The sequence below is a fragment of the Chinchilla lanigera genome, unplaced genomic scaffold (assembly GCF_000276665.1).
Source record: "Chinchilla lanigera isolate Chin_1 unplaced genomic scaffold, ChiLan1.0 scaffold00053, whole genome shotgun sequence".
In the NCBI taxonomy this organism is placed as follows: Eukaryota; Metazoa; Chordata; class Mammalia; order Rodentia; family Chinchillidae; genus Chinchilla; species Chinchilla lanigera.
Window position 1 is genome coordinate 2,510,932 of NW_004955454.1, and position 26,973 is coordinate 2,537,904.

Below are 26,973 nucleotides of genomic sequence, written 5' to 3' on the forward strand. Positions count from 1 at the left end.
TGTCCTGAGAAAGCCACATAGCAAGAAACTGCTGGTTCTGGATCATAGCTGGCTACTACCTGACAATCTTGAGTTTGGGCGTTGGTGCAAGTGAGTATGTGTGTGTGTGTACCTCAAGTACTAATTGGAAATAAGTGATCAATTCTTTCAAAAGTGACTGAGAAAGCTAGCAATAAAGTCAACCAAGAATCATAAGAAAGAGAAGCATGGAGACAGCAGTGTCTATGTAGAAGATAACTGATACCTACGGTAAGCATCCTCAATATAAAAGGCTGTCAAAGATAGAATCTTACCACAGTTATCAAATCTCCTTAAAGAGCTATTTGAACATTATATTTTTAGTTATCTCAAAATCTTGTTGAAAAGATCAGATTTCAGTTTGTCAACAGAACAGAAAAAACAAATATGAGGTTGTCTGCTGGACAGACCTTTTAAAGAGCAAACATTATGTGTGTTAGATTCCACATGGAATGGCTGTGCAATGCACCATTGCAAAGTAGGCAAACATTAAAAGCTGTAAGGCTTTATTATTTACAATTATAGGCATGCACCACCATGGCCAGTTTTAGAAGATTATTATTTAGTTTCCAGATTCCTCATAGGTGTATAGGCTTGAATCATGAAGAGGATGACCATGACTATTTCAAGGTTGCTGTGTTCTGTGCCTCTTGCTCGATCTGTAGTCTCTGGGAGTGCTCAACTGTGCAGTCATAGCTCCTGGTACACCTCGGTTTCTTTGATTATGTGCTGGGCACTATATTATTTTATTTGCTTCTTTGTTTGGACATGAAGTTTCACTGTGTTACCTGGTCTGTTCTTTCACTTCTGGGTTCAACTGATCTTTCTGCCTCAGCATCCCAATTAGCTGGAAGCAGAGATGCTTGCCCCTGATCAGCTGCCTCTTCTCTGAGATGTACTTATAGGAATGAACTAAAGGTGCCACACAGTACATTTTTTTTCCAGAGGACTTTGGCCACTTGTGACATGGTGATGTGCCCATGGCCTGAAGCCACTTTAGCCTGAACTAAGGCTCTAGACTCTGCAGACGACCCTAGTGGGTGTACATCAAGGTTGAGAGTAGTTTGCTCCTAGGTTGTGGCCTTAAAGTTTCTTTCTTAACGTGGGATGGTGTTTGGAGTTTCTTGCCTTTGATGAATTCACAGTCAGGTAACTGAGGACCTTTGCTGGAAGGAAATAAGCTCAACCAAACACATGAAAGTCATTTTATAATGAAAAGAAATGCATTTATTGAAATTGGAACATAAAAAGTTGACAAGTTGTATTAGTCACCTTTCCATTGCTGGGATAAAATACCCAACACCCGCATGTTAAATAAGGAAAAGATTAATTTTTAATTCACACTTTTAGAGATTTCAGTTCATTTTGGCTGACTCTAAAGTAGAAATACAATGGCAGAGGCAGGGTGCAGGAAACCTGCTCACCTGGTGGACCTCAGGGAGCAGTGAGCCCGGATAAGCCCAAGAAAAGATATGTCCTTCAAAGTCAAGGATCCAGTGATCTTCTGACTCCCAGAAGTAGGCCCCACATCCCAAACCTCACTGTTTGATGAGACTAGTACTGTCATACTCCAAACCCCGCTAGGTGTCCTGAATCAAATCAAGATAAGAGTAGTCTGAGCAATCTACATTTCAGCATCAGATACAGGACACCCAAGGAAAAGGCAGCTTCCCTCAACACTCAGCAGGTGAAGAAGAGAGGACCTGAAAGTGATACAGGGAAAATAAAAGAACAAACAATCAAACAAAAAACAACAAAACACACTAATAAAAAATAGTGCAAATTACAAACAAAAACAGGAGATTTTCACGGACAGTGCCATGAAAACAGACACTGAAGAGGTAGACACCAGGACTAAACACAAGAGCAGGCTGTATCAAACAAAAGACTGAGAACACAAAAACCCTTACAAACATGAAAGGACAAGAGTCAAGGATAAAATATACAAATTATAAAATAAAGATGAAAATACTGTGAAAGCTGCTGGAAAGACAGAGGGACAAAAATCAAAAAACTTCTAGGACAAAGGGAGAAAGCAAAGGCCAGTTTCCTGGTCTACGGTAGTCCTCTGCAACAGCTGTAGGTAGGTGAGGTTCTCGTGCGTGTTGGGGTCGAAGAAGCCCTTGGTGTCGTCACCGGGGTCCGCCAGGACGCGGTTCATCTCCTCGTCGAAGTAGCCGCGCTGGTAGGCCACGTCCACGGGCACGCGGTGGCTGTGCACGGGGTCGATGACGCCGCCCGTGGCGATCTGGGCCTCCAGCAGGCGGATGCCGTGGTCGCGCACGATGAGGTCCCTCTGCATGGCCTGGAAGAGGGAGATCTGCTCCCCGGAGTAAGGGTCGGTGTAGCCGGTGACGGCGCGCTCGGCGGACAGCAGCTTCTCCCGGATCTCGCCGCCCACCACGCCTTCGGCCACGGCCTCCTCCACGGACAGCTTCCGGTTGTGCACGGGGTCGATGACGAAGCCCGTGGCCGCCTGTGCCTCCAGCAGCACCAGGGCCGTGCCGGGCCGCAGCAGCCCCTTCCACATGGCCTGGTAGATGCTCATCTTCTCCTGGCGGCCGGGCTCACCCTTGGCGGGCACCAGGACCCCCGCGATGCAGCTCGTGCCCTCCAGGTAGCGCTTGACGGAGTCCATCTCCGTCACCTCCTGCAGCGTCTTGGCGCCCTGGGCCAGGTCCCGGAGGGTGTCGGGGCCCAGGATCCCCGACTTTTGCAGCTCGGACGCGGACACCTGGCGCCGCAGGCCCCGGAAGGACACGCGGCTGAGCCGTGCCTCCGTCTCCTCGATGACCCGGATGAGGATGGCCACGAGGTCGGGCAGCGCCAGGGTGCCGGCCGCATGCTGGGCCAGGAGCTCGTCCCGGCGGGCCTGGGTCAGGTATGAGGAGAAGAGGACGTCCCACACGGACACCGGCTGGCCCTGGAACTGCCCCGAGCGCACCTCCATGGTGGCGGCACGCAGGGCGCGCTCCTGGTGGCGGCCAGCGACCTCGGCCTCGCGTGGGGAGGGCGTGGACGACCCCGGCTCCCGCTCGTTGGGCGAGGGGTCCCGAGGCTCGGGCCGGGCCCCCTGGGGCTCCTCGGCCTCCTCGATGATGGTGGTCAGCCTGCGGGTCAGCGCGGGCAGGGGCAGTGTCCCTGAGCGAAACCCGGCAAGCAGCTCCTCCCGGGTGGCCCCGCTCACATAGCTGGATGTCAGCACGTCCCACACGGGGACCGCGCGCCCCCGCAGGTGGCCCACCCTGACCTCCATGGTGGCTGCACGCAGAGCCCCGCACGGGGCCCCTTCCTCGGGCCGGGCCAGCAGCGAGGTGAGGGTGGTGCCCACGTCCTGCACGGTCAGCGTGCCCGCCCGGTAGCGGCGGAGGAGGTCCTGGCGCAGGCTCTCGGGCACCTCGCGGTAGAAGAGGAGCTCCCACACGGAGACGCTCTGGCTCTGGCCCTGGAAGGCGCCCGGGCCTGGCGTGACCCGGGCGTCTCGCAGAGCGCTGCGCAGCTCCTCGCTCAGCTGGTGCACCGCGGAGCCCTGGCCCGCCAGCTGCAGCATGTAGAGCCCGCTGTCCGGGTCGCGCACGCATCGGCGCAGCAGCTGCACGTAGGTGAGGTTCTCGTGCGTGTTGGGGTCGAAGAAGCCCTTGGTGTCGTCACCGGGGTCCGCCAGGACGCGGTTCATCTCCTCGTCGAAGTAGCCGCGCTGGTAGGCCACGTCCACGGGCACGCGGTGGCTGTGCACGGGGTCGATGACGCCGCCCGTGGCGATCTGGGCCTCCAGCAGGCGGATGCCGTGGTCGCGCACGATGAGGTCCCTCTGCATGGCCTGGAAGAGGGAGATCTGCTCCCCGGAGTAAGGGTCGGTGTAGCCGGTGACGGCGCGCTCGGCGGACAGCAGCTTCTCCCGGATCTCGCCGCCCACCACGCCTTCGGCCACGGCCTCCTCCACGGACAGCTTCCGGTTGTGCACGGGGTCGATGACGAAGCCGGTGGCCGCCTGTGCCTCCAGCAGCACCAGGGCCGTGCCGGGCCGCAGCAGCCCCTTCCACATGGCCTGGTAGATGCTCATCTTCTCCTGGCGGCTGGGCTCGCCCTTGGCGGGCACCAGGACCCCCGCGATGGAGCTCGTGCCCTCCAGGTATCTTTTCACCTTCTCATTTTTTTCAATTTGAGCTACGGTACTCTTCCCTTCCTCTAGGTCCACCAATGTCTGTCTGGTGATGATATTCGATCCACAGAGCTCCGCTGCTGTTATTTGTTTTCTGATACCTCGGAACCATAGCTGTTTTGTCCGTGTTTCCTTTTCTTGAATTATTTGTAGAATATTTTGAACTACCATTTCTAATGCTCGTGTTGTGTCTCCTTTATATATTCTAACGAGTTCCAGCTTTTTCTCCTCTGTTACGTATTCTGAGTTCAGCAGCTCCCACACGGATGGCCTCTGGCCTCTGTACCTACCCATCTTTATATCTACCTTCTCTGCCTGGAAGGCTCTTTTGGTTGCCTCATCGACATATGTAGCATCCTTCGCTTCCCTGATCAGTGGAAACAGAGTCCAGCCAGATTCCTCCCTCTGGCATCTATTCTGAAGCTCCTGATAGGTGACTTTCTCCTGTGTGTTGGGATCCACAAACCTTTTCTTCATGTGCTTCTGATCTTCAATGAGCACATATATGTCCTTATGCAGACATCCACGTCTGTAGGCTGTTTCCAGTGGCAGGCGATGGTGGTGCAGGGGATCCACGATTCCCCCTGTGGCTACCTGCACCTCTAGCAGCCTCAGCGCCTCCTCTCTCTGGACTAACTTCTTTTTCATGGCCTGGAACAGTGGAATCATCTCCCCTGTGGCTGGGTCAGTATAACCTTTTGAGGCTCTCTCTGCAGCCAAAAGCCTTTCCTGCAGCTCTTTGCTTACCAGGCCTGTTGCTACAGCCTTATTCACAGACAGTTTCTGGTGGGTGTGGGGGTCAAGCAGGAACCCAGTGGCTGCCTGAGCCTCCAGCAGCTGGACTGCAAAACCTGCAGGAATGAGCTTCTCCTTACTGGCCTCCTCAAAGCTCAGGACCTCCCCAGTGGAGGGTAGAGTCACCCCAGCAATGCAGCCAGTGCCCTCCAGGTAGGTGTTCACATGCTCCAGCTGGCGGAGGTCCTGGTACCCACTCTCCCCACTGTAAATTGCGTCCAGGGTCTTCTTGTTGATGACCCCAGAGTTGAACAGTTCTGCAGCCGTCACATCCCCCTGGATGGCTGGCACCTTGATGACTTTGCTTTGCTTTTCTGTTTCTTCAATGGTGGTGGTTATAACTGTCAGCAGTTTGTCCAGGTCCATGTTCTGCCTTCTGTACTCGCACACTAACTCTTTCTTCTTTTTCTCTGTGAAGTACTGAGAGCACAAGACATCCCAGACAGAAACTGTCTGGCCTTCAAACCTCCCCACATGCATTTCTACAGTTTTGGATTTCAGCATGCGCCTTGTGGCCTCATCAATGTATGCGTAGGTCTCTCCTTTCTTTACAATTTGTAACATGTATAGGCCTGTCTCAGGGTCTTTCACACAGCGCTCCAGCAGCTGCAGGTAGGTGAGGTTCTCATGTGTGTTGGGGTCGAAGAAGCCCTTGGTGTCATCGCTGGGGTCTGACAGGATACGGTTCATCTCCTCATCAAAGTAGCCGCGCTGGTAGGCCACGTCCACGGGCACGCGGTGGCTGTGCACGGGGTCGATGATACCGCCCGTGGCGATCTGGGCCTCCAGCAGGCGGATGCCGTGGTCGCGCACGATGAGGTCCCTCTGCATGGCCTGGAAGAGAGAGATCTGCTCCCCATTATATGGATCGGTGTAGCCGGTGACAGCACGCTCAGCTGACAGCAACTTCACATATGTTTCCCTGCTGAACATTCCAGCTGCAAATGCCTCCTCCACAGTCAGCTTCCGGTTCTCTACTGGGTCAATGATGAATCCGGTGGCTGCCTGTGCTTCCAGGAGTACCAGGGCTGTGCCGGGTCTCAGGATATTCCTTGTCAAGGCCTCAGAGATGCTCATCTTTTCATTGGTGCCCTGGATGAGGACCCCAGCAATGAAATTGCCTCCTTCCAGGGACTGCCTTACACTATCCATCTCTGTTACCTCTTCCACTGTCCTTTTCCCTTGAGTCAACTCATCCAGTGTCTGCTTGTTAATCAGCTGAGACCTGAATAGGTCACTGGCAGACACCTGCTTCCGGAGTCCTCTGAAAGTGGCCTTTGGGGCCTGCTTCTCTGCAGCCTCCACCAGGGCAGTGATCGCAGTAACCACTTGCCGGAGGGCTGCAGCTCGCCCAGACTGACAGAGCGCCACCAGATCCTGGCGCTTGTCTACACTGATGTACTCAGAGCGCAGCAGGTCCCAGAGTGACACACTGCGTCCTTGGAACCTCCCCATGCTGATGGGCACTTTCATGGCCCTCAGTGCCACAGCAGTGTGGTCATCTACCTCGAGCACAGTGTCCTGGGGCAATGGCAGCAGCCACAGACCAGTATTACTGTCCAGCACACATCGCTCCTTGAGCTGCTGGTAAGTCACCTTTTCCTTGCCATTGGGATCAAAGAAGAACTTATTGTCTTCCTTAGTGGTTGTCAGTGTCTGGCTGGTCTGCTCATCTAGGACTCTAAGCCTGCAGGCCACTGCCTGGGGCAGGTGCACCCCATAAACAGGCTCCACTGCACCCCCTGTGGCCAGCTGCACCTGCAGGAGGGGGAAGCCCTCTCTCTGGGGCACAAGCCCTTTCTCCATGGCCTGCCACAGTGACAGGGAGCCCCCTGTGTAAGGATCAGCATACCCAGCCACGGCCCTCTCAGCCTGCTTGAGCTGCTCGCTCAGTTCCTTGCCCACCAGCCCAGACTTGACTGCATCTTCCACTGACAGCCTCTGGCTGGTCAGTGGGTCAACAAGGAAGCCAGATGCCACCTGGGCCTCCAGGAGCCTCTGGCCCAGGCCCATGGGCAGCAGGCTATCCCTCATAGCCTGGGAAATGCTCACTTTAGTCCCAGAGGGCTGTAGGAGCACCCCAGCCACACAGCCTGTCCCCCAGAGGCAGGCCTTCACATCAGGCAGCTCAGCAACCTCGGCTGGTGACTGTGTGCCCTGAGCTAGCGCCACCAGTGTGTCCTGGGAGATGATGCCTGCATCCTGCAGCCAGACAGCAGGGATCTTGCCCCTTGGGCCTGGAACTGTGACACGGGTTCGGGCCAGGAGCTCCGCCTCCTGCACCTGGCTGCACACAGTGGCTTGTAGTTGTGACACAGAGGTCCTCCCGACACACACATCCTCCAAGAGGCCCCTGCGCTGCTCCTCGGTGAAGTGGCAGGAGCTGAGCAGATCCCAGAGAGACAAGCCATCCTCAGTCCCTGGTGTAGCCTTCAGGGTCTCCTGGATCTGAGTGTCAGTGGATGCAGCAGGAACACTTTCTTCCAGGGGTAAGAGATAAAGACCAGAGGCCTTATCCCGGGGGCACTGCTCCAGAAGCTGGGTATAGCTGGTGTGCCCTTGGCCGTCTGGCATGGGGAAAGTCTTGGGAGAGCTAGACAAGGCAGCCTCCATCTCCTGATCAATGCAGCCACGTTGGACGGCCACAGACATGGGGAGGTGGTAGTGGCCCATGGGATCAATGACTCCTCCTGTGGATACCTGGGCTTCTAGGAAGCGGGTGGCCTGCTCCACGGAGATAAGGCCCTTCTTCATGGCCTGGAATAAGGATACCCTCTTCCCAGAGAAGGGGTCTCTGAAGCCAGTGACAGAGTCCTCAGCCTGCTTCAGCCTGCTGTATACCTCTGGTCCCACCACTCCCTTGCGCACAGCCTCATCCACGGACAGGTTCTCTAGACTGCAAGGATCCATGATGGCTCCAGTGGCTGCTTGAGCCTCTAGCAGGGCCAGTGCCACACCTGGCATTAGCAGCTTCTGTTTCATGGCCTGGTAGAGGCTGAGCCTCTGGTTGGAGGGCTGCAACAGCACGCCACCCACAGCACCTGAGCCCTGAAGGTACCTGTGGACTCTGTCCCTGTGGAGGAGGGTGTCTGGGCTTACCACCCCCTCCAGCACCTGGTCCAACAGCTCCTGGTCAATGATGTCAGCCTCTAGGAGCTGGTAGGCAGTGACTCGGCCATGCAGTGCAGGTAGTGTGACGTCAGCCCACTTCCTCATTTCTCTCTCCAGTAGCTGCGTGACCTGCTTGAGTGTAACCTTGCGCTGCCGATAGCGCTGCAGCAGCTGTCTTCTCCAGTCTTCACTGAAGTACTCCGAGTTGATCAGCTCCCACGTGGAAATCCTCTGTCCTCGGAACCGTCCGTACCTCACAGACAGCAGCAAGTTCTGGAAGGCCTCTCTGGTGGCACCATCCACCAGCTGGGGCTTCGTGCTACTGAGCGGCAAGAGGTACAGGCCTGTCTCGGGATCGCGCACGCAGCGCTCCAGTAGCTGTAGGTAGGTGAGGTTTTCGTGTGTGTTGGGGTCAAAGAAGCCCTTGGTGTCATCGGATGGGTCTAATAAGATCGAGTTTAGCATTTGGTCAAAGTAGCCACGCTGGTAGGCCACGTCCACGGGAACTCGGTGGCTATGCACAGGGTCAATGATGCCGCCTGTGGCGATCTGTGCCTCCAGCAGGCGGACAGCATGATCATGCACAATGAGATCCCTCTGCATGGCCTGGAAAAGAGAGATCTGCTCCCCGGAGTAGGGGTCAGTGTAGCCGGTGATGGCGCGCTCGGCGGACAGCAGCTTTGCATACACGTCAGGACCAATGACATCAGCCCTCAGAGCCTCTTCCACAGAGTATCTCTTGTTTTCCTTTGGGTCAATGATGAAGCCTGTAGCAGCCTGGGCCTCAAGGAGGATGAGAGCAGTACCTGGCCTGAGAAGCCTCTTGCTTCGGGCCTCATAGATGCTGAGGCGCTCCTGAGATCCCGGCAGCAGCAGGCCAGCGATGCAGCCTGTGCCCTGCAGGTACCTCTGTACTGAGTCCAGGCTGCCCACATCCTTGGCTGAGGCCTGCCCACGTTCCAGCTTCTCATATAGCTTTTGGTCAATGATCTCAGCTTTTAGCAGCTCTGCTGGTGTCACAGTGTTCCTCAGCCCAGCAAAAGTGACTCTGGTAGTAGCAGCAGCCTGATCAATGGTGGCCTTCAGCTGAGCTGCCAGCTCCTCCATCGAGAGGGCCCCTTCCTGGTACTGCTGGGCCAGCAGTGCCCGCCGTTCCACAGGGACTGCCTCAGAGAAGAGCAGCTCCCAGAGGGACACAGGCCGGCCCTGGAACTTCTCCGCAGAGACAGAGGCTGTGGCTGCACTCAAGGCCTGTCGAGTATGGTGCTCGATGAATGTGGGTGCCTGGAGAACTTCTCCATGGGGCTCCCCCAAGAGGGGCAGAAAGGCGAGCCCTGTCTCTGGGTCAGTGACACAGCAGGCCAACAGCTGCTCATAGCTCACTCTGCCGTGGGTGCTGGGGTCTGAAAAGCCTGCAGCCTGGGAGAGATGTTGCTGAGTCTCTTCATCCAGGCAGCCAAGGCGTAAGGCAGCCTTCAGGGGCAGCCGGAACCTGTGAGCTGGGCAGACCAGTCCACCTGTGGCCAGCTGGGCATCCAGAAGGCGCAGAGCCAGTGTCTGGTCTACCAGCTCCTTCTTCATGGCCTGAAAGAGGGGGATCCGGGAGCTACTGAAAGGATCGTAGTACCCAGTCACTGCCTGCTCTGCCATCAGGAGCTGCTTGTGGAGCTCGGGGCCAACCAGGCCCACCCTGACTGCCTCATCCACCCAGAGCTGCTGCCCTGTGGCTGGGTCTACCAGGGTGCGGGTAGCAGCTTGAGCCTCCAGGAGTGGGAGTGCAGTGCCCATCGGAAGCAGGTGCTCAGTGGTGGCCTGGAAGAAGCTTTTCTTGTGGCCTTCAGGCAGTAAGACGATGCCCGCCACGCTGCTGGTGCCCTCCAGGTAGCGCCGCACCTCGGGGCGCATGCTCACATCTGACACTGCCAGTGTGCCCTCTTGTAGGCCCTGGCCTACCTCCTTGTCCAGGACCCCCACTTCTAGCAGCTCAGCAACACTGGCTGCCCCTCCTAGGGTACGGAAGGTGATCTTGAGGGGCAGCAAGGCCAGCCCTGACTCAGGAGCCTGCACACACCTGGCTAGCAGCATGCCATACAGCAGCTGCTCCTGGGTATTGGGGTCAAGGAAACCCGGGGCATCTGTGCCAGGCTCCAGCTTGGACAAACTAAGCCATGTTTCCTGGTCTAGGAGGCCCTGCTGGCAGGCAAGCTCAGGGGCCACCCGTATGCCCCGGATAGGGTCCACCAGGCCCCCAGTGGCCAGCTGGGCCTGTAGCCATCTGTACCCAAGAGTTCTTTCCACAACTTTCTTCCCAATGGCCTGGAAGAGGGCCAGCTTCTCACCCCCGTAGGGATCAGGGTAGCCAGTGACTGCACGTTCAGCAGCCAACAGCTTCTCCTTCAGCTCTAGCCCTACTAGGCCCTGCTGCAGGGCCTTGGACACAGGGAGCAGTTGGCCCTGGGTGGGATCCACAAGGCCCCCAGTGGCTGCCTGGGCCTCCAGCAGAGCCAGCCCAAGTACAGCAGGCAGGAGACCCTGCTTTGTAGCAGCATAGATACTCTGGGTCTGTCCTGAGGCCTCCACGTACACTCCAGCAATGCTCTTGGCTTTGGTGCACAGGGGTGTCTCCACTTGGGGCCTGAGCGGGGTGCTGGCTCCTAGCTCAGCCTTCATGTTTTTGGTGACTGTTGCCTGCTCAGTGCTTCTGGTGTCCAGGACATCAAGAGGAGAAGCCTGGCCATTCATTGTACACAGCTGGTTGTGCAGAACTTGCCCAAGATCCACTTGTTTCCTATAGAAGGCAGAAAGTCTCAGTCAGGGACCCTGAACAGGCAGGCAGGGAAGACACAGTCATGAGGTCAGTGACTCTTCCCAGCTGAAGCCCTGGAGCGGTGCCATGGTAGTAGAGGGCCCAGATACAGCTTGCCTCCTGGGATGTGAGAAGGTGGGGGCGGCTGTATGGAAAAGGGGCTCTCTCTGCCCCACAGGGCACTTGTGGAGGGGTGACAGGTGCTACTCAGCAATAGATTTAAGGGACAGTGCCCACCGGGACCCAGGACTGGCCAGCAGGCCACCTATCAGGGCTTGAGTGTTCTTTTTCCTCCCATGAATGGTCCTCTGACCTCCACTCCAGGACCCCAAGGTCCTGAGGCAGGGAAATGAGGCCCTTCCTGGGCCTCTCACTGCCCCTAGTCCTGCTAAGGGCTCAGTCTGCCTCGTGAGCCCTGCTATGGCCCCTCTGCTCCTCTGCCATGGGGGCCCCAGTCTCTGCAGACACGCCTCCTCCTCCCACCCCCACCTATCCCTGGTTATCTTGGCTCCACCAACTATGGCTGCCTAGGCCCATCCCCTTCTGAGCTGGGCTGGACTGATTGCTCAAAAAAAGATACGTCAATGTCCTAAACTACAGTACTTGTGAACAGTGTGACCTTATTTGGAGACGGGCTGTCTGTGGACTTATGATGAGATCACACTGAAAGCAGTTGGCCCTAGTCCAGTATACCTGGTGTCCTTATAAGAAGACAGACACATAGGAGAAGATGGCAGGGTGACAGCCTGGAGCCACCAGGAGCTGGGAGGGGCAGGAAGAGCCCTCCCTTAGAAGCCTGTGGAGAGAATGTGTCCTCCCACACCTTGATCACAAACCTCTGGCCTGTGTTGTTTTTGGCCCGAGTCTGGGTCACTGTACACGCTGCCCCCACCCTGCGTTCACCTGCCCTGGCAAGCTGGGCTTGCACCCTGTGTCCTCAGAACCACACCCTGCCCCCTGTATTGCTCCATACCTTCAGTGCTACTGGACCCTTCCCTCTGCTCGGAAGCCCATCCAGGACCCCAGGGGCCCGATCCGTCCTTGCAAGGTCTGAGGGTTGGCCCCACCCACACTCACCTCACTGTCCAACTCAACAAATGCACTTTGGACCTGACTGTTTGGGACATAGGGACTGTTGCCTGAGTGATAGGATTCTGCTTTGTCTCCATTTAACAATAAAATCAGAAAGCTCCTCAGCCTGCCTTCAGACCCCGCCAAATCTGCACCTCAGCCCAGTAGGCTGCTCAGTGCTGCTGGTGACCAGGACATCAAGAGGAGAGGGAGGCTCCATCTGGCAATCTTGGGTGCCCCACACCCACTCCCACTCTGGCCCTGGATGGCACCAGGATTATCCCCCCAGCTGGTCTGGGGGGCACCACTACACACTGGTGCACCTGCTAACCTGTGTCCTCCTGGAACCTCATTGGCACCCTTCCTGCTCCTGCTGCAAGGGCCTCCATGCCACATGGTACAGGAGCCTCCCTAGCCATCCCCAGCCACCTGAGGGTGTCTGTCCTCCCACCACTATGTGTGAGGAGCAGGTGAGTGGTGGGAAGTGGGCCTGAGGGGAAGATGGGTTCATCACCCAGTCCCTGATAAAACCAGGGCTTTGATGTCACATAGCCCAGTGGGTGGACAGCTATTACCTAGCTCAGGGAGGGCTGTGAGTGCACAGCTCCACTGCCACACAGCTCCACTGCAGGAACCACCTCAGCCCAGGGAACACTCTTCCTGAGGCAGCCATACGCTCAGTCCCTTCACATGACTTGGGGTGACTGTCAAGTCACAGCCTCTCAACACCCTTGGGGGCACCCCTGAGACTATTCCAGTCCCCCATCTGTGCAAAATCCTGCCTCTCCTTTTCCTTCTTTTTGGAGCATCCTGCTGCTCAGGCTCTTGGCCATCTTTGCTAAGACCAGGCAGACACCTCAACAGGGCCAGCAGAGTTCATCTCCCACTGCCTTCTGGCAGAGCAGACAGAGCCCAGGCTCTAGGAAGTGGTACAGTCTTCCGGCTTCCCAAGAAGGGCATGAGACAGAGTGCAGAGGACAGGAGACAGTCTCATGGGGACTGTTTCTAAGCAATCAAGCTTTGGGAACAGATCACAAAAGATTTTGAGTGACCAGATGGACAGCTGCGGGGCTCTTGTCTCCATAAGTCCAGGAAGGACAGGCAGTTCCTCTGTGAGGGGGCCCAAGACCAGAACAGTGAATCTTAAAATGGCTGGTCCATCCAGTGCACTCCCTCAGGAAGAGGTTCAGAGCATTCTGGATGCCAGATCTGGAGCACAGTGTGGGTATGGTAGACGCAGCTGCCCAGACCCGCCTTCAGGGATCTGCCCCTGCTAATCCGCCTCCTCCTCCCTCAGTGAGGGCCATTTTGTACCCCTTTCCTAATCGCCTTGGTCTCAGACTCTACTTATTGAACCTTCCCAGGCCCCTTAGCTACCCCTCTGTACAGTGCTGCTTCCCAGGGCCTGTGAGCCTGAGGGCCCCACACGTGGTACTGTCCAGACCAGCTGAATCAGGGCAGATCATGGGCAGGAGGGTCACTGGTGTGGCTAGGGTCAGATGCTTGTCCTCTGATCTCTGCCCAATGGTAGGTAGTCAGTTTGCTGCCCAGCAAAGGTGGAACATAGAGCATCGGGGCTACAGTGGGGGCAGGGTGAGCCAGGTGGGCATGGCTTTGGGTGACCCTTGCCCTGGACATGGGCAGTCAGCTAGACAGGTCATGTGCTGTGCAGAAGGACAACACTTGGGTGAGAAACTAGAGAGCCAAGGTAAGATCAGTCAGCGGCTCCAGTTCCCTGAACAAAGAGTCAGGGAGAAGCCTGCCAACCCAGGAAGCCTCAGAAGGGAAGGGGGGCAGAGGGCCCCACTGTGAGTTCTGTTGTGTGAAGTTCAGCCTGTAACTGAACTCCCTCTTGGTTCGTAGGTGACCTTGGGCCTGGTAAGAGTCTCCTCAGGTTCTGCCTCTTCCCAGGCCACTACGAGGACATCTACAGCCTGGAGTGGGAGCCCGGCAAGATGGCTGGACTGAGACAGACTAGGGCACTTGAGGGTGTCTGGAGTAGGCTCTGCCAGGAAGCAGAAAGATGGCCTGGGCAAAGGATCAGTGTTCCAGGGAGGGGGCCACCAGCACAAGTGAGCTGGGTATGTGACAAAGAGGCTAGTAGCTTTCCAGGCTTAACAAGGTCAAGAGGTGATTTCCCTGACAAAAGGCATCTGAAGGAAAGCAGGTTCTGTTTCCCTGTAGGGCTCCATCTCAGGCAGCCCCCAGGTGCTGAGAGGTGGGAAGGCCATTCCTGAGCTGGGTGGACGCACAAAGATAGGGCCTGGGCCACCATGTCACCACACTGAGGAGTGGGCCTCCATTCTGGCTGAGGACAAGGTATCCCCAAAGTCAGGCCAGAGTAGAACCAGAAAGCCAGGGTGACTGCGCCCACACCTCTGCCTCACTGTGGACAGCTAGGAGACTTCACGCACCTTGCCCAAGTAGACAGAAAGCAATGGCCCTCATAGGAGCTGGCATGATGGGTCAGTAGGGGCAGGGAGGCAGAGACCCTCCTGCCTCTCCCTTCCAGAGGCCCCTGACCATAGACAGCGTGTGACTCCTCCACAGGGCAACCCTGCCACCCTACCCCAGAGCTGCTGTCAGGTGCCACTCTCAACTTGTCACCCTAATTACGCTCCCACCATGGGCACCCTGGCCACCTCTGCAGACGCTCCCTTCACAAAAGGAAGCCGGGGTCAGCTGCTGGAGGAAACGGATCTTTGAGGCCCGCTTGGCAGTGTGGAGCATCCAACCCACCTGGAACTACTGGCCAGTGAGAACCCCGTACAGTGGCATGCCCAGCCCTGGGTCTCAATCTCTCCAACGGCGAACCTAGAGCTCAGAGTGCCCAGGGTCTAGACCGGAAAGGCAGAGACAAGAGCCCGGGTCCCCGCGCCCCTCCACCACGCCCCCACCACGACCCCCGGCGGCCTGGGCCTCTGCCTCAGCTCGCACAGGTGTTTCGGTTTCGCAGAGGCGCACCTGCCGCACGACGCCGGCCTGCGTTGAGTCCGAAGTCCCCCAGTTCCTCCCGATCCACTGCTCCTCCGCCCCGCGCCCCGTGTCCCGCGCCTTTAAATCCGCGGGGCCCCAGGTTGCGGCTGCCCCGCCCTCCGTTAGGGGGCGGGGGCAGGGACCTGGGAGTTGGTCAGGTCTGGTCGCAGGTGCCCGGAACCCTGGGCTGACTGGGCAGCTGGTGAGCACCTCTGGGCGAGGAGGGGCTGCGGAGCGAGGGGACCCTGCCCGCGCCCTCCCACTTCGAGTCACCGTGGAAGAATGTGGGGCGGGCGCGAGGGTGGGGCGCAGAGCGACCTGTGCCCGCCCCGACAGCCTTTGAATGGAGTTTGCAAGGGAAATGTGGCCCTCCCGAGCTTGCGGTTTCGGTTCCCCCAACGCGACTTTATTGCCTTTTATTGCCTAAGAGTGGGAGCAAGATAGCCGCACTGAGGTTCTGCTGTCCCCAGCCACTCTTCATCCAGTCCCCGTCCTTTGGGTCCTGCTCAGCCCCCTGAGGATGACTCCACGCACTGCTTTCTGTCCAGTGCCTGCTGGGTCCTGGTGTCCTCTGGGGTTCTGCTTCTTGGGCCCCTCAGTGGCCTTGACCTTGGAAGGGCTGGAATCTCTGTGTGCTGAGGAGGTTGGCAGCCCTGTCTGGGAGGGGTGGTCAGGCTTCATCCCAATGCCCAGCCGCTCCACCTGGGCTCAGAGAAGGTCCCTTGTTCCATCCCAACACCCACCTTCCGAGGCAGGGGTCTGGTGCAGGCACTGGAGACAGAGGTCCAGAGCCTCAGGGCGATGATATCCTGAGCCCTTGGGCTCTGAGCCCCAACCCAGCACTGGAACCTCTCGTGGATCTTTCGGCTGGTCCTCCCCTTTGCTGCCCAGAGGTCCCAGGAGGGGTGGGGGGACAGGGCTAGGGTGAATGCCCTTCACCCCCCTGGGCAGGGCCTGGGGCCTACTTTGCCCCCAACCCTTGCCTTGAGAGCTGGCACCCCTCATCCCCACCCCTCACCTCGGCCTGGGTCATTCTTGACTAGAAATTCATCCAGAGCTACCCAGCCTCCTCCAACACGAACCATCAGGGCCCCCCGAGCCACCTGCACAGCCCAGGAGGGTCGGGTCAGACCTCCTGTGGGTACGGAAACAAGTCCCGGGCTCTGCCCTAACACCCACCCACCGGGCCCAAACTCACACCTGTTCACCAAGGTTCTCTGGATCGTGGACCCATCTCTGGCACCCTGTGTGCTTATCCCCATCTGTGTCCCCTGCTCTGGCCATGCGATGTGCTGGTGGCTGCTGGCTGTTAGGGAGCTCTGACTCCAGCACGGCGATGAGCTGGGATGTGGGCCCAAGTCCCCCAGAGGTAGCTTCGCAGCCCACTCCGTCCCTTCCTTGCTCACCAGGTGCCAACACATGGTCCATGAAACCCTGCTGGGAAGAGTGGCAGTGCTCTCTGTGGCTTAAGATACAGAATGGACCCCAGACCCCCTCTTTCCTTTGGCCAAGCCAGTGCATCTCTGCCAGGCCACAAAATCCCCTTGCTGTGAGTTGTGAGCTGGCCAGGCCAAGACTCTGGTGAGCCTAGGGGGTACTGTGTGCCATCTACCCTCACCTGCTCCAAGTGATCCTCGTCTCGCCAACACCTTTCCCTGGTCTGCAGCTTCCAGTGGCTCCAGCTCCCCATGGTGGCCTCTGCCCATGGCAGCCAGCTTGGGTCTTCTTGGGACACTCTTGGGATGCCAGCCTGGTCAAGATCCCTTTGAGTCAGCACCTGCTCTGGGGCTGCAACCCAGGGCTTCAGCCTGTCAGCCCCCAGGACTCCAGGTAGCACCTCCAGCCTCCAGCTCTATGCAGTGGGGTGTGAAGGAATGGAGAGAGGTGGAAAGTATCAGGATGTGAACCAGGTGGGCTCTTGTGCCCCTCCCTAACCACGTTCACACACTGCTGCCTGAAGCCAGTGCTTCTGCTTGTGCCGCCCAGCATCCTCTGTGGATCACAGGGGCTCTCAGAGGGCCTGGGTCAAGGGGGGCCCAGGGCACCTGAGGGCAGTGCATAATGCTGACCCTGGACTGTTCCACAAAGTCACTGTACAGGTGGGAGCTTCTGGCCATAGGTCCCACCTTGGTCCTGAGGGGCTCAGCCTGGCTTGATCCATAGGGGCATGTGAGTAGCTCCTCCATGATGTGACTTATGAGCAGCAGTGTCCCCTCCAGGGTGCAAGGCCTGGAGAGGAGATGTGGCAGATGTGGGCCAGATGGAGGAGAGGGGGAATAGATGGGGACCACCGAGTGGGAAGCTGACCTTTCCCTGGGAGGACAGGACATGGCAGGCTGGCTGCCTGGCAGGTTCATCAGTAGGCTCAGGTGGCAGGTGCCCTCGAAGTTGATCCCTCCTCGCCATGCTGGGCCCCTCCAAGGCCAAGACACCACTAAGGACTGCTGTCCCTCTGGGAACTCCTGCTGGCAGAGCAGCTTGGTGACCTGTCTGCCTGACATCACACTGGAGTAGGTCACCAATGCCACTGGTGTCCTTGAAAAGGGGGACATTTGGATAGAGACATGCACAGGAAGAAGATGCCATCAACAAGCTAGGGAAAGGGATGCTCAAACCCTGCTTTCTGGGCCCTAAGGAGGCGCTATCCCCTTGTACTTGAGCACAGAGAGTCTGTGTTCCTACGGGCTGAGCCTCCTGGTCTGTGGCAGCTGGTTAGCGCCCGCTCCCAACCATCCAATCCCAGAGGTGAAAAACACCATTGGCTGGGCCTCTTCCACCGCAAGCAGCAGCTCATCCTCAGGTCTCCTAGTTGTTCACCCTCCCCATGGTCATCCCTTTCCTCCCAAGGAGCTCTGGGGTGATTCCCCCTGCCCCCGACTTCTGAAATACCTGCAGGACTGGGGCCCAGCCAGCCTCGGGCTTCAGCCCCTTCTTGATGGCTGCCTGCTGTGCTAGGCCACATGGAATCCATTGGGCTGGCTCCCACGTGGCCTTCAGCCCAGTATCCTGCTCCTGAGTTTCTGACCAATACCCTCTCAGGGCTTCCAGCTCTGCCTGCAGCACAGCTGAGGACAGACACGACCATCTGAGAACCCAGCCTTGGGCACAGCCTCGCCCTCGCCCACCTGGCCCCTACCTCTGGTGTACCTCCCAGGCCTGGCCACAGTCCTGAAGGTGCTAGGGTACTTGGTGGGAGGCACTGCTTCTGGATGGGCACCATGGGTGCTGCTGCCTGGCCAGGGGCTTCTGCCTTTGATGTCAGCTGCTCAAGCCACTCTGCTAGCTGGGCCAGTTGGATGCTCACCTGGGGGAAGAAGCCAGCATTGTCCCACGTACCCCAACTAGGGCAGAGAGCCCTGAGGATACACTCCCAGCCATCCCTGCTCCCCAGGGTGGAGGACTCCAAACTGCGCAGGACGTGGTAGGGTCCTCTGCCGAGGGTTAGGGACGAGGGGATACACACCTGCTCCTGGTCCATGAGCCCTGGCCCCTCTGAGGCCACCCCCTCCAGATCCAGCTGGGCCTCTAGGCCTGTTGGGGGTAAGGGTTCAGTGCGGCCTATCCTCTGGGCACATTGCAGTGTCTGCCAAACCTGGGCAGCACCAGACACAGTCTGCTCCACACACTCCTGGAGTCCCTCCAGCTGCTGCCTCACAAGCCGAGCTTCATCCTCTGCAAAGCATGCCAGGAGAAGGGCCAGGGCCAAGACATGGGCATTGGAGGGGGCCTTGGGGACTAGGGCAGGGACAGAGGCATGGGAGGAACTTGGATGGGGGTCAGAGGCATGGTGTGTGAAGGGCTAGAGGAGGTTGAAGGCATCCTGGCAGGCTTGGCTGGCCCAGCTGAGTGACCTGGCTGATGTCAACTCACCCATGAGCAGCTCTGCCAGCCGCTGCCCAGTCTCCAGTGCCCTCCCCAGGTCCTCGGCATACGCTGTAGCTCCCTCACACATGCGCTGAGGACATATGCCACTGAGCTCTGTGCCAGACCACCAGCCCCAACCCTGGGCGTGGGTCATACCTGCAAGCACTGCAAAACCCTCTCCTGGCCCTTGGGCCCCAGATGGCCCCGTCCCAGCTCAGCCAGGAGCCGCTCACCCGGGCCCAGCCGTGCCAGGAGGGTCTCACGGGCTGCATCAAAGCTCTGTGCTGCTGGGACAAGCTGCTGCAGCAACCCCCACCTAGGGACCAAGATGGGGCAGTTGGTATCATCCGCTCTGCCCTGGAACCATCCCACCTTCACCTCAGGCCTCACCTGGTCTCTGCCTGCTGCACCAAGCGGTGCCACTGTGCACGCAGCTTTGCTGGGCTCCCCACCTCCTGCAGCCTTGGCTCTATCTGTGGTGCCCGCTCCTGCAGCAGACACTGGAGCAACTTTGGGGACATGACATTGGAGGCTGAACACTGTGTTCTGGAAGCGCATCCTCCCATCTCTGCCTCCTTTAGGGGTCACCGGCCATGGGAACATGAGTAGGTATCTGCATTCAGCCCACCCCTGGGGGATTTGTTGTGGTCCTGCTCCTGATAGGGCAGCATTGTGTGCTGGTGGCTTGACCTGAAGCTCAGGACCGGGTGCTGCCACCTGGCTCTGTTCCCCATACTCTGTACCTCCTGCTCACGCAACTGGGCAGCAGCCACCGTGGCATCAGCGGCCAGGGGCCCCTGGGAGGCCTGCAGCTCCTCCATACCATCCAACCAGCTTTGCAGGGTATTCAGGAGTACAGGAGGCACCTGCAACAGGGATAGGCTCAGCCTGCTGCCTCTCCCACCCATGCAATCCCCAGGCTGCCCTGCCTCACCTGGGCTGGCTGCCTTCCTTGCTGGCCAGGCCCCACCTCCACAGCCTCGGTCACCACAGTCTCTGTCACCACTGTCTCTGTCACCTCTGTCACCTGGATGGCACGGGTGCCCCACCAGGCCCAGGAGACCCCTGGTGGATGCAGGCCCTGGAAGTTTGCAGGCGGGGAGGGGCTCTCTTGGGCCTTTGGGCCAGGCCTCAAGCGGCTTCTTTCCCCAAGGCAGCCCAGCCTAGAGGCCCAGTTTCCCATGACGGACTCCAAGAGGGGCAGGGTGACCAGGACACTGAAGATAGCCCTGTTGGGGCAGGAGGATCCAGATCAGGACCTGGGAGCCAAAGGCCTCCATGTACCCCACACCCTGGGAACGGGTTGTGCTGGGACTTACCTTCTGGGGTCTCTGCTGCTAGCCTCAGACTTGGCAGGGTGGAATGGGGCTGGGGGACTGGAGAGGGCCAGCACCGCCTTTGCCCACGTCCCCACACCTGGCGTCCCCTCGGGCACTGTTCAGCCAGTTCTAGCCATCAGTCCAGCCAGTCTGGCCTCAGCGCTTTCCTTTCCTTTGCGTTTCCTGGGAAACCTGTGCCTGGCCTCAGCCATGCTGTGGGGGAGGGGCTTGGAGAGGGGCTTCATCTGGAGCTTCTTACCCCTCCCCCCAGTTTCCTGTACAGCGTGGGGTAAAGGGGGGCTTCAGGGAGCTCACTTCCAACCCAGACCTATGCAGGCCACCATGCTGCCCTGGGGCTGAGCTCTACCTAAGGAAGAGCCTGCCTCAATGGGCCCCAAACCTAGCTTAGGGATGGTCAGAGGAAGCAGGGACACTGCACACACTGCTGGGGGTTGGGGGCCACGGATGAGTTCTTCTCAGCCATACTGACCCCAGAAACCTCTGGGCTTCATCCGCCTCCCCACTGGTGTGGCCCTCTAATTCCTCCCCACCCTCCTCCAGCTGCCCCGCCCAAGGCTTCCCAACACAGAGACAGGTCAGCCACATCTTCCCCCACTGGGCCCAGAAATGAACCTGCTCCCGCTCCACCCTGAAGTTCCCTCCTTAAAGGCCTGGCAGACAAGGGGGGCGGTGACACCCCACTAGAAGGTGTAGGTGCAGGTTCATGGAGTGCTTGTGGGCTGTGAGACTCAGTGTGGGCCTGCCTGATGCCTTATCCTTCTACTCCCACCCCCACAGACTCCTCTCCTGAGTGTGGACACTGACAAGCAAGAGCCCACCTGTACCCACCACCATGAAGACCCTGGCCCAGGGGTCGTCCCTGTCTGGGCTGTGGACTGGCCCCTTAGCTGCTAATGGTGGTGGCCTGAGAGTCCCAGCCCCAACGCCAGCCCCACCCTCCCCGCCCGTCCCTTGCTTGTGACCCCCAGGCCTGCCCCTGCCCAGGCTCGTCTGTCATGAGTTGGTGTTGCTGTTGCCCTGGGAACTTTCATCGGAAAATGTTGGGCGAGGTGGGCAGGCAGACAGGCCGGGGCAGGCTGCAGACGCACAGTGGGTGGATGGGTGGTGGACGCCTCTCCCGGGAGGGCTTTTCGGTCTCACACCCTGGGACGGCCCACCCTGTCCTGCCTGCTCTTCTCCCACCCCTGGGGGTGTCTGAGTATGTGGGTCTCCACCGGCTTCTGTGTATCCCAGCACGGGCCTGCCCACTCCAGATGCCCAGACTTCAGCTCCTCACGCACACCTAGATGCTAGGATGGCTCTTTAGGGCCGGGGAGCCCCCATGACCCACCATCTTGACTCTGAGTGTCTGCTGGGGTAGAGTGCTCAGTGAGAAATGCCCCAGGCCGTTTCCCCTCAAATCCCTCAAAGAGGGAGTCAATACCCACTCCCTCAAAGAGGGAGTCAATACCCACTGTCCCTTACCCTGGGTCTGTTTGCCTCACCAACCAAGGCCCGGCCAATTCTGATTTCTGTCTGAGCCTCTAGAAGCTGTGACTGAGAAGCGGATTTGTGAGGGCCCAGAGGAGCTGTGGGACCAACTCAGGGCATCTCTACCTTTCCCACAGCCACTGGACCAGGTACGTCGGCCGAGCCACCCATTCTGGACAGCGATAGAAACACACCAGAAAGACCCTTGGCTGGATGGGAGCACTGACACCTCCTGATGATGTGCCAGCCCCACTGCCTCAAGGGCACTGATGGCCACTCCCCAGGTTCCCAACAGCTCAGCCAACCTTGAAGCTTCTTTTCCACATGGGCTCCTGGGCCGTTGCAAGTTAGTAAGCAAGGACCAGGAGAGAGAAGCACAGGCCCAAGATGTTCCACTCTCCTGCTCACAGCCATGGGGCTCGTGGATTCGCTAAACACCCTCTAAGTCTCATGGCAGCTCCTACTCTGTTCCCCCCTAGCAGGCTGGCACCCTAGGCAGCGCCTCCAGAGGCCCCTGACCTAGTGCCCTCTACACACCACTCCCAGGTCTCAGATGTCCACAGCCCCTGCCCTACCAGGGCATGTAAATGCACGCTGGGCCCGAAGAAAGGTGTGGACAGATCTAGGTGGAAGAGAGCAACACAAGTAGACAGGTATGCAAATGCAGCGCAAACTGGTCCTGGCTAGAGGGAATCTCCACAGGTGATGTGCCAGGGCATGTCTGACAGCGACCAGTTTGGCCAGCCGTAGCTGGTGCAGATAGGATAGCTACAGCTCACTGGTGTGATCGTGAAGCTGGGAGCAGCTGCAGGTCTGAGGTGCTCAGGTGGCCAGGGAGGAAAGTTCCCATTTCTCTCCCTACCCTGGCCCACTCAGCCTGCCAGGGGACTCTGGTGTGTGAAGTTTCTCCCTTGGGGGTGCTGAGAACCTGAGAGAAAGGGGAGAGTTCTGGGAAGACTTACTCGGGTAGAGAACTCAGATGAGGGTTAGCAGGATGTACATCAAGACAAGTGTTTTCTCCTTTGCAACAAATTAGGGCAAGAATCACAGTTGCTACACATATGGTGCAAATATCTTGGTGATAGAACAGCACAGAGAACCCTAATGCTAATTCTAACTTTAACTCTAATGCAAAACCTTACTGTACCCTAACACTAGCCATAGACCTAACCCCAATGCTAAAAAAAATAACCCAAGCCCCAAAACATAAACCTAGTCCTAGTCCTAGCCCTAAAACTAACTTGAAGCATAATCCAAACCATAACCCTAAACCTAGAACTAGACCTAGACCTAGACTTAACCTTACACCCAGCCATAATCCTAAGACTATATTAGCCCTAGCCCTAGCCTTAGCCCTAATTGCAACATAAACATAACACTAGCCCTATGTATAACTTTAAACCTAAATCAACCCCTAACCAAAATCTAAACACCAAGATGTGCTTTCTGGCGCCAGTACATGGGAGGATGAGCCGGGAGGATCACGGAGCTCAAAGCCACCGAACTATATAGTGAGACCCTGCATCAAAAAAAAAAAAAAATCTAAACCCCAAGACTAACCTAAAGCTCAACCATGGCCCCTAACTCTGAACCCTGACCCTAGACCTAAGCCTAACATTAACCCTAACCCTGACCCAAGTGCTAACCCTAACCTGGATACCCTGAGCCCTAAACCTAACCCCTAGCCCTAGACTTAGCCCAAACCCCAGTCCTAACCCTAATCCTAGCCTCAGCCCTAACCCTTCTGGAGCCAGAGGGGTTGAAACAGCCTCATGGCAGTTCCAAGGTGCTTTGGAATAGGCAGAATCTTGGCCGTTACCAGAAACACAACACACACTGGGTATAAAAGTAAAAGCAGAGAGGCTGCTCTGCCTCAGATCTGCAGGGCTGCACTGATGATGATGAAGTCCACCAGTTTCTCTCCCTGAAATTCTAAGAAAATCAGATTAACTGTCACAGCGCTGGCTATGACACCTGAGGTTACAGGTTGAATTCTGTCCCCCTAAAGGCTGTGTTCAAATCCTGATCCCAAGACTTATAAGTGTGCCCTTATTTGGAAATGGGTTTTTCCGGGTGTCATCAAGTTAAGAAGAGGTCATTAGAATGGACCTTCATGGGACAGAGCTGGGGTCCTCATGAGAGAATGCCATGCAACAACAGAGATACACCAAGAGAAGCAATGCGACCCTGAGGCAGAGGCTGAGAGCTGCAATGTGGGCCAAGGTCCGCTGAGGTCAGCATGACCAAGGGCAGGAAGCATTCAGCCTGGAGTGGAGGGATATGCCCCACTGAAGACTTCGGCTCAGCCTTCTGGCACCACGACAGAGTGAGAATACATTTCCAATGTCCCAAGTCTCTATTTGTGATCCTTGCCTATGACAGCCCCAGAAGACTGCCTGCCTGCATGCTGTGTGTCAGTTACAGTGGCCTAATCCATTAGACTAACCCGGGGGATCCCCTGATGCACCTGGCCTGCAGGTAGGGACTCAGGCCCAGCAAGGCCCAGGCGAGGCAGCCTCAAAGGTTATCCTCCAGGCAGAGCCTGGGCCCCGCAGCCATGCTGGCCGAGGATGAGAAGCCTGGAGTAGGGGCAAGGGAGTGTGCTCCTTGCCCCTCCTTCCCTCCCTTGCATGTGTTTCATTTTCCTAGAAGTCAGACACAGCTCTGAGGAATCAGTAGGGTGAATCTAACGAGAAGAGCGAGTAGACCCGAGGGGCTGGGTGGGCCGCAGTGGAAGCACCAGGGTGCCCCTGAACCTCAGGGTCCTTGCCATGTGTACCCCCCGGGCCTGTGGGAAAGGTGCCCTCAGCAAGTGTGTCTGTGAACTCGAGTCCCCAGAGCACCTGTCATCAACGGCTGGTGAGCGTGGGACTCTGCCCAGCCTGGGGCAGAGACCCGATGTCACCTTTCCTGGTTTCCTTCCTTCTTCCTTGCCCCCTTCCCCACCCACTTCCCCACTCCTCTACTGTCTTTCTGATCTCACTTCATAACCACTGCAATGAAATCCTTGTCTCAGGCTCTACTTCTGGGGAGCCCAGCCCAAGGCCAGGTCTCTTGCCCACACTGAACCCTCAGGTGGCACCCAGTGAACAAGGCAGCTCTCAGGAAGACACCGTTACCCTGGCCACACAGCACCTTGGCTAAAGCATGTCATCCAGGTCTAGAAGCTGCATCAAGACAGAGCCAGGCACACAGTAGGGGTATAATCAACACTGTATTAATGGATCCAATTAGGTGTGAGAGCCCTTGGGAAAAAATGTCCTGCACCAGCTTCAAGAGGGGTTCTTAGCCAGGCATAGTGGCACACACCTATCACCCAGCATTTGGGAAGCTGAGGCAGGAAGATCACTGCAAGTTCAAAGCCAGCCTGGACTACCTAGTGAGTTCAAAGCCAGTTTGAACTACTCGGTGAGACCTTGTCTCCAGAAAAAAAGAAAGTTTCTTGAGCAATGGCCCCTAGGAAAGCATCACTTGCCTCTGGGCTCCTTGGCCCTGGCCATGTGTCCCAAGAACTCTAGCATGAATGACAGGGCCCACTAGCTTCTCAGGTCCCCATCTTGGGGTTTAATCTCCATTTGGACCCAAATCCAGACCAGGACACCGACTTTGGAGGCTTGGATGGGTCAGCACAAAGCTATCAACAGCTATGATCATCTGGAGGTGACACAAGGGGGTTTCAGCCGCCACTCCTGCTCCCCTCACTGCTGTACTTCTTGCTCTGACCTCTTGGGACCCTCTGGCCCCATCTCCCCACACTTGTTCCTCTACCCTTAACAATCCAGAAGGTTCACATTATCCTCCCTGCAAACTGTCTTTGTTTTGATTTCTGCTGCTTATCGTCAGGGCCCCAAACTGTACACCAGAAGCAAGCAACCAGTACAAGTCTCTAAACTCATGGCCAGATGTGGGCAGAATCATGAGGGACCTGAGCTTATGCGGCCCCATCACACTACCAGCTGATTTCTGGCAGCCAGGTCCTACAGGGTGAGCACTCCCAAAGGGACAGGTGCTCTGGGACCTCCTTTTATCCTTCCCAGACTGACACAGTTGCTGACAGGTGCTGAGCTGCACCTTGGTCAAGCACCCTCATGCCATCCTCCTGGGGGACCTGCTCCATTTTCACAAGTCAGGGCAAAGTCGGGTGAGATGAAGAGTGAGCCTGGGGTCCCAAAGTAAGCAGGGCTAGCAGAAATTCAGGTCTAGCCCATCCTGTCAGCATGACCTCATGAACCAGGCATTCTGGATTTGGGGTGGTTGTCCACACTGGAGCAGATCAGTGTGGGTGGGGCTGTGGCCACCTGGATCCCTGTCAGCCTGCTCAGGGGGCCTAAGGAAGATTTTTGTGGGTGAGGTCCCAAGGTAAAGAACACATGTGTGCAAGACATCAGCAACAACAGCAGGCAGCATGGAGCAGAGAGCCAGAGTGAGAGCACAAGAGAGCCACCTGCATCTTTACTGTACAATTCTTACACACGTTGTTATCTCATATTTACATTCTTACATAGTGCTGTAACCAGCGCATGTGTGTTTGCTTGTGCTAAGTCATGGTTACATAACTGTATCCCACTGTGCGCCTGCACTAGACAAGAGGGGTCACATCCTTAGGGCCTTAGGAGCCCCTGAGCTTTGAAGCTGTCTGAGTGGTTCCCCACAACCCCTGATTCACCAGGGCTGGCTTCACCATGGTAGGTTCCTGAGGCCCACAGAAACTCACTGCAGTAGAAGGCAGCTCCCAGGCTGGAGCCCCACAGGAAGGGAGCTGGGTCTCCAAGGCAGGTGGTCTGTTCACCCAGGCATAGCACGGTTTCAGGCGCATTGCTGGTTTTTGCCAAGGGTAGATGGAGCGACCAGAAGTGGCCACAGCTGACCAGGCTTGGGGAGATGATTCCTTGCCCTTGGGCCCAGACAGAGCTTCAGTCCATGGCCACCTGGCTCATGACCTCAGTGAGCAGATCCTGGGTGACAAACAGCCTGACATCCAGATGTGTCATTGTCCCCAGACCTTTGGTGACTCCTCAGCATAGGGCCCTCCTGACATTTGTGTCATTCCTGTCATCCCTGTGCCCCTCAGCCTCCCTGTACACAATCTAGTCTTTTTTTTTTTTTTTTTTTTTTTTTTTTTGAGACGGGGTCTCACCGTGTAGTTTAGTCTGGCCTTGAACTTACTATGTAGCCCAGGCTGACCTCAAACTTTCAGTGATCCTCCTGCCTCAGCCTCCCAAGTGCTGGGATTACAGGGATGTGCCACCACACCCAGTGAAGGGGTAAATTATTTGTGTACACATTCCCAGTGATCATTTTTGAACAAGTCATGATAATACGGTAATAATATTACTTACTATATACCAGGTAATGTTTTG

At 57.1% G+C, this 26,973-nt stretch overlaps 2 protein-coding genes across 3 annotated transcripts; both read right to left on the reverse strand.

Moving 5' to 3' along the window:
* Window positions 1–1,219: 1,219 nt before the first annotated feature.
* On the reverse strand, window positions 1,220–15,149 carry Eppk1 (epiplakin 1). The gene is made up of 2 exons (XM_005395819.2): window positions 14,928–15,149; window positions 1,220–10,874 (listed from the first exon to the last, which is right to left on the reverse strand). Exon 2 carries the CDS (start codon window positions 10,826–10,828, stop codon window positions 2,036–2,038), a length of 8,793 nt encoding a protein of 2,930 aa, XP_005395876.1. The 5' UTR covers window positions 10,829–10,874; window positions 14,928–15,149; the 3' UTR covers window positions 1,220–2,035.
* Window positions 15,150–15,335: 186 nt separating this feature from the next.
* LOC102023873 lies at window positions 15,336–20,658 on the reverse strand. 2 transcript variants are annotated; one of them, XM_013520107.1, is made up of 16 exons: window positions 20,123–20,658; window positions 19,738–20,032; window positions 19,547–19,669; window positions 19,194–19,312; window positions 18,960–19,119; window positions 18,810–18,894; window positions 18,403–18,611; window positions 18,087–18,243; window positions 17,829–18,004; window positions 17,247–17,401; window positions 17,066–17,168; window positions 16,558–16,791; window positions 16,140–16,373; window positions 15,958–16,042; window positions 15,683–15,822; window positions 15,336–15,596 (listed from the first exon to the last, which is right to left on the reverse strand). In XM_013520107.1, the coding sequence occupies exons 2-16, from the start codon at window positions 19,984–19,986 to the stop codon at window positions 15,417–15,419; spliced, it is 2,409 nt and encodes an 802-aa protein (XP_013375561.1). In that variant the 5' UTR covers window positions 19,987–20,032; window positions 20,123–20,658; the 3' UTR covers window positions 15,336–15,416. The 2 variants fall into 2 exon arrangements, with proteins under 2 accessions (XP_013375561.1, XP_013375560.1); XM_013520106.1 differs by having other exon boundaries at window positions 18,087–18,611.
* Window positions 20,659–26,973: the final 6,315 nt, after the last annotated feature.

Excerpts from the sequence above, each read along its gene's own strand:
- Eppk1 (XM_005395819.2), bottom strand. The coding sequence starts at position 10,828 with ATGAATGGCCAGGCTTCTCCTCTTGATGTCCTGGACACCAGAAGCACT.
- LOC102023873 (XM_013520106.1), bottom strand. The coding sequence starts at position 19,986 with ATGGGAAACTGGGCCTCTAGGCTGGGCTGCCTTGGGGAAAGAAGCCGC. Across the intron at positions 19,313-19,546 it reads CCCAGTTGCGTGAGCAGGAG|TTGCTCCAGTGTCTGCTGCA; the intron begins GTACAGAGTATG and ends ATGTCCCCAAAG. Across the intron at positions 15,823-15,957 it reads CAAGAATGACCCAGGCCGAG|CAAAGGGGAGGACCAGCCGA; the intron begins GTGAGGGGTGGG and ends ACCTCTGGGCAG.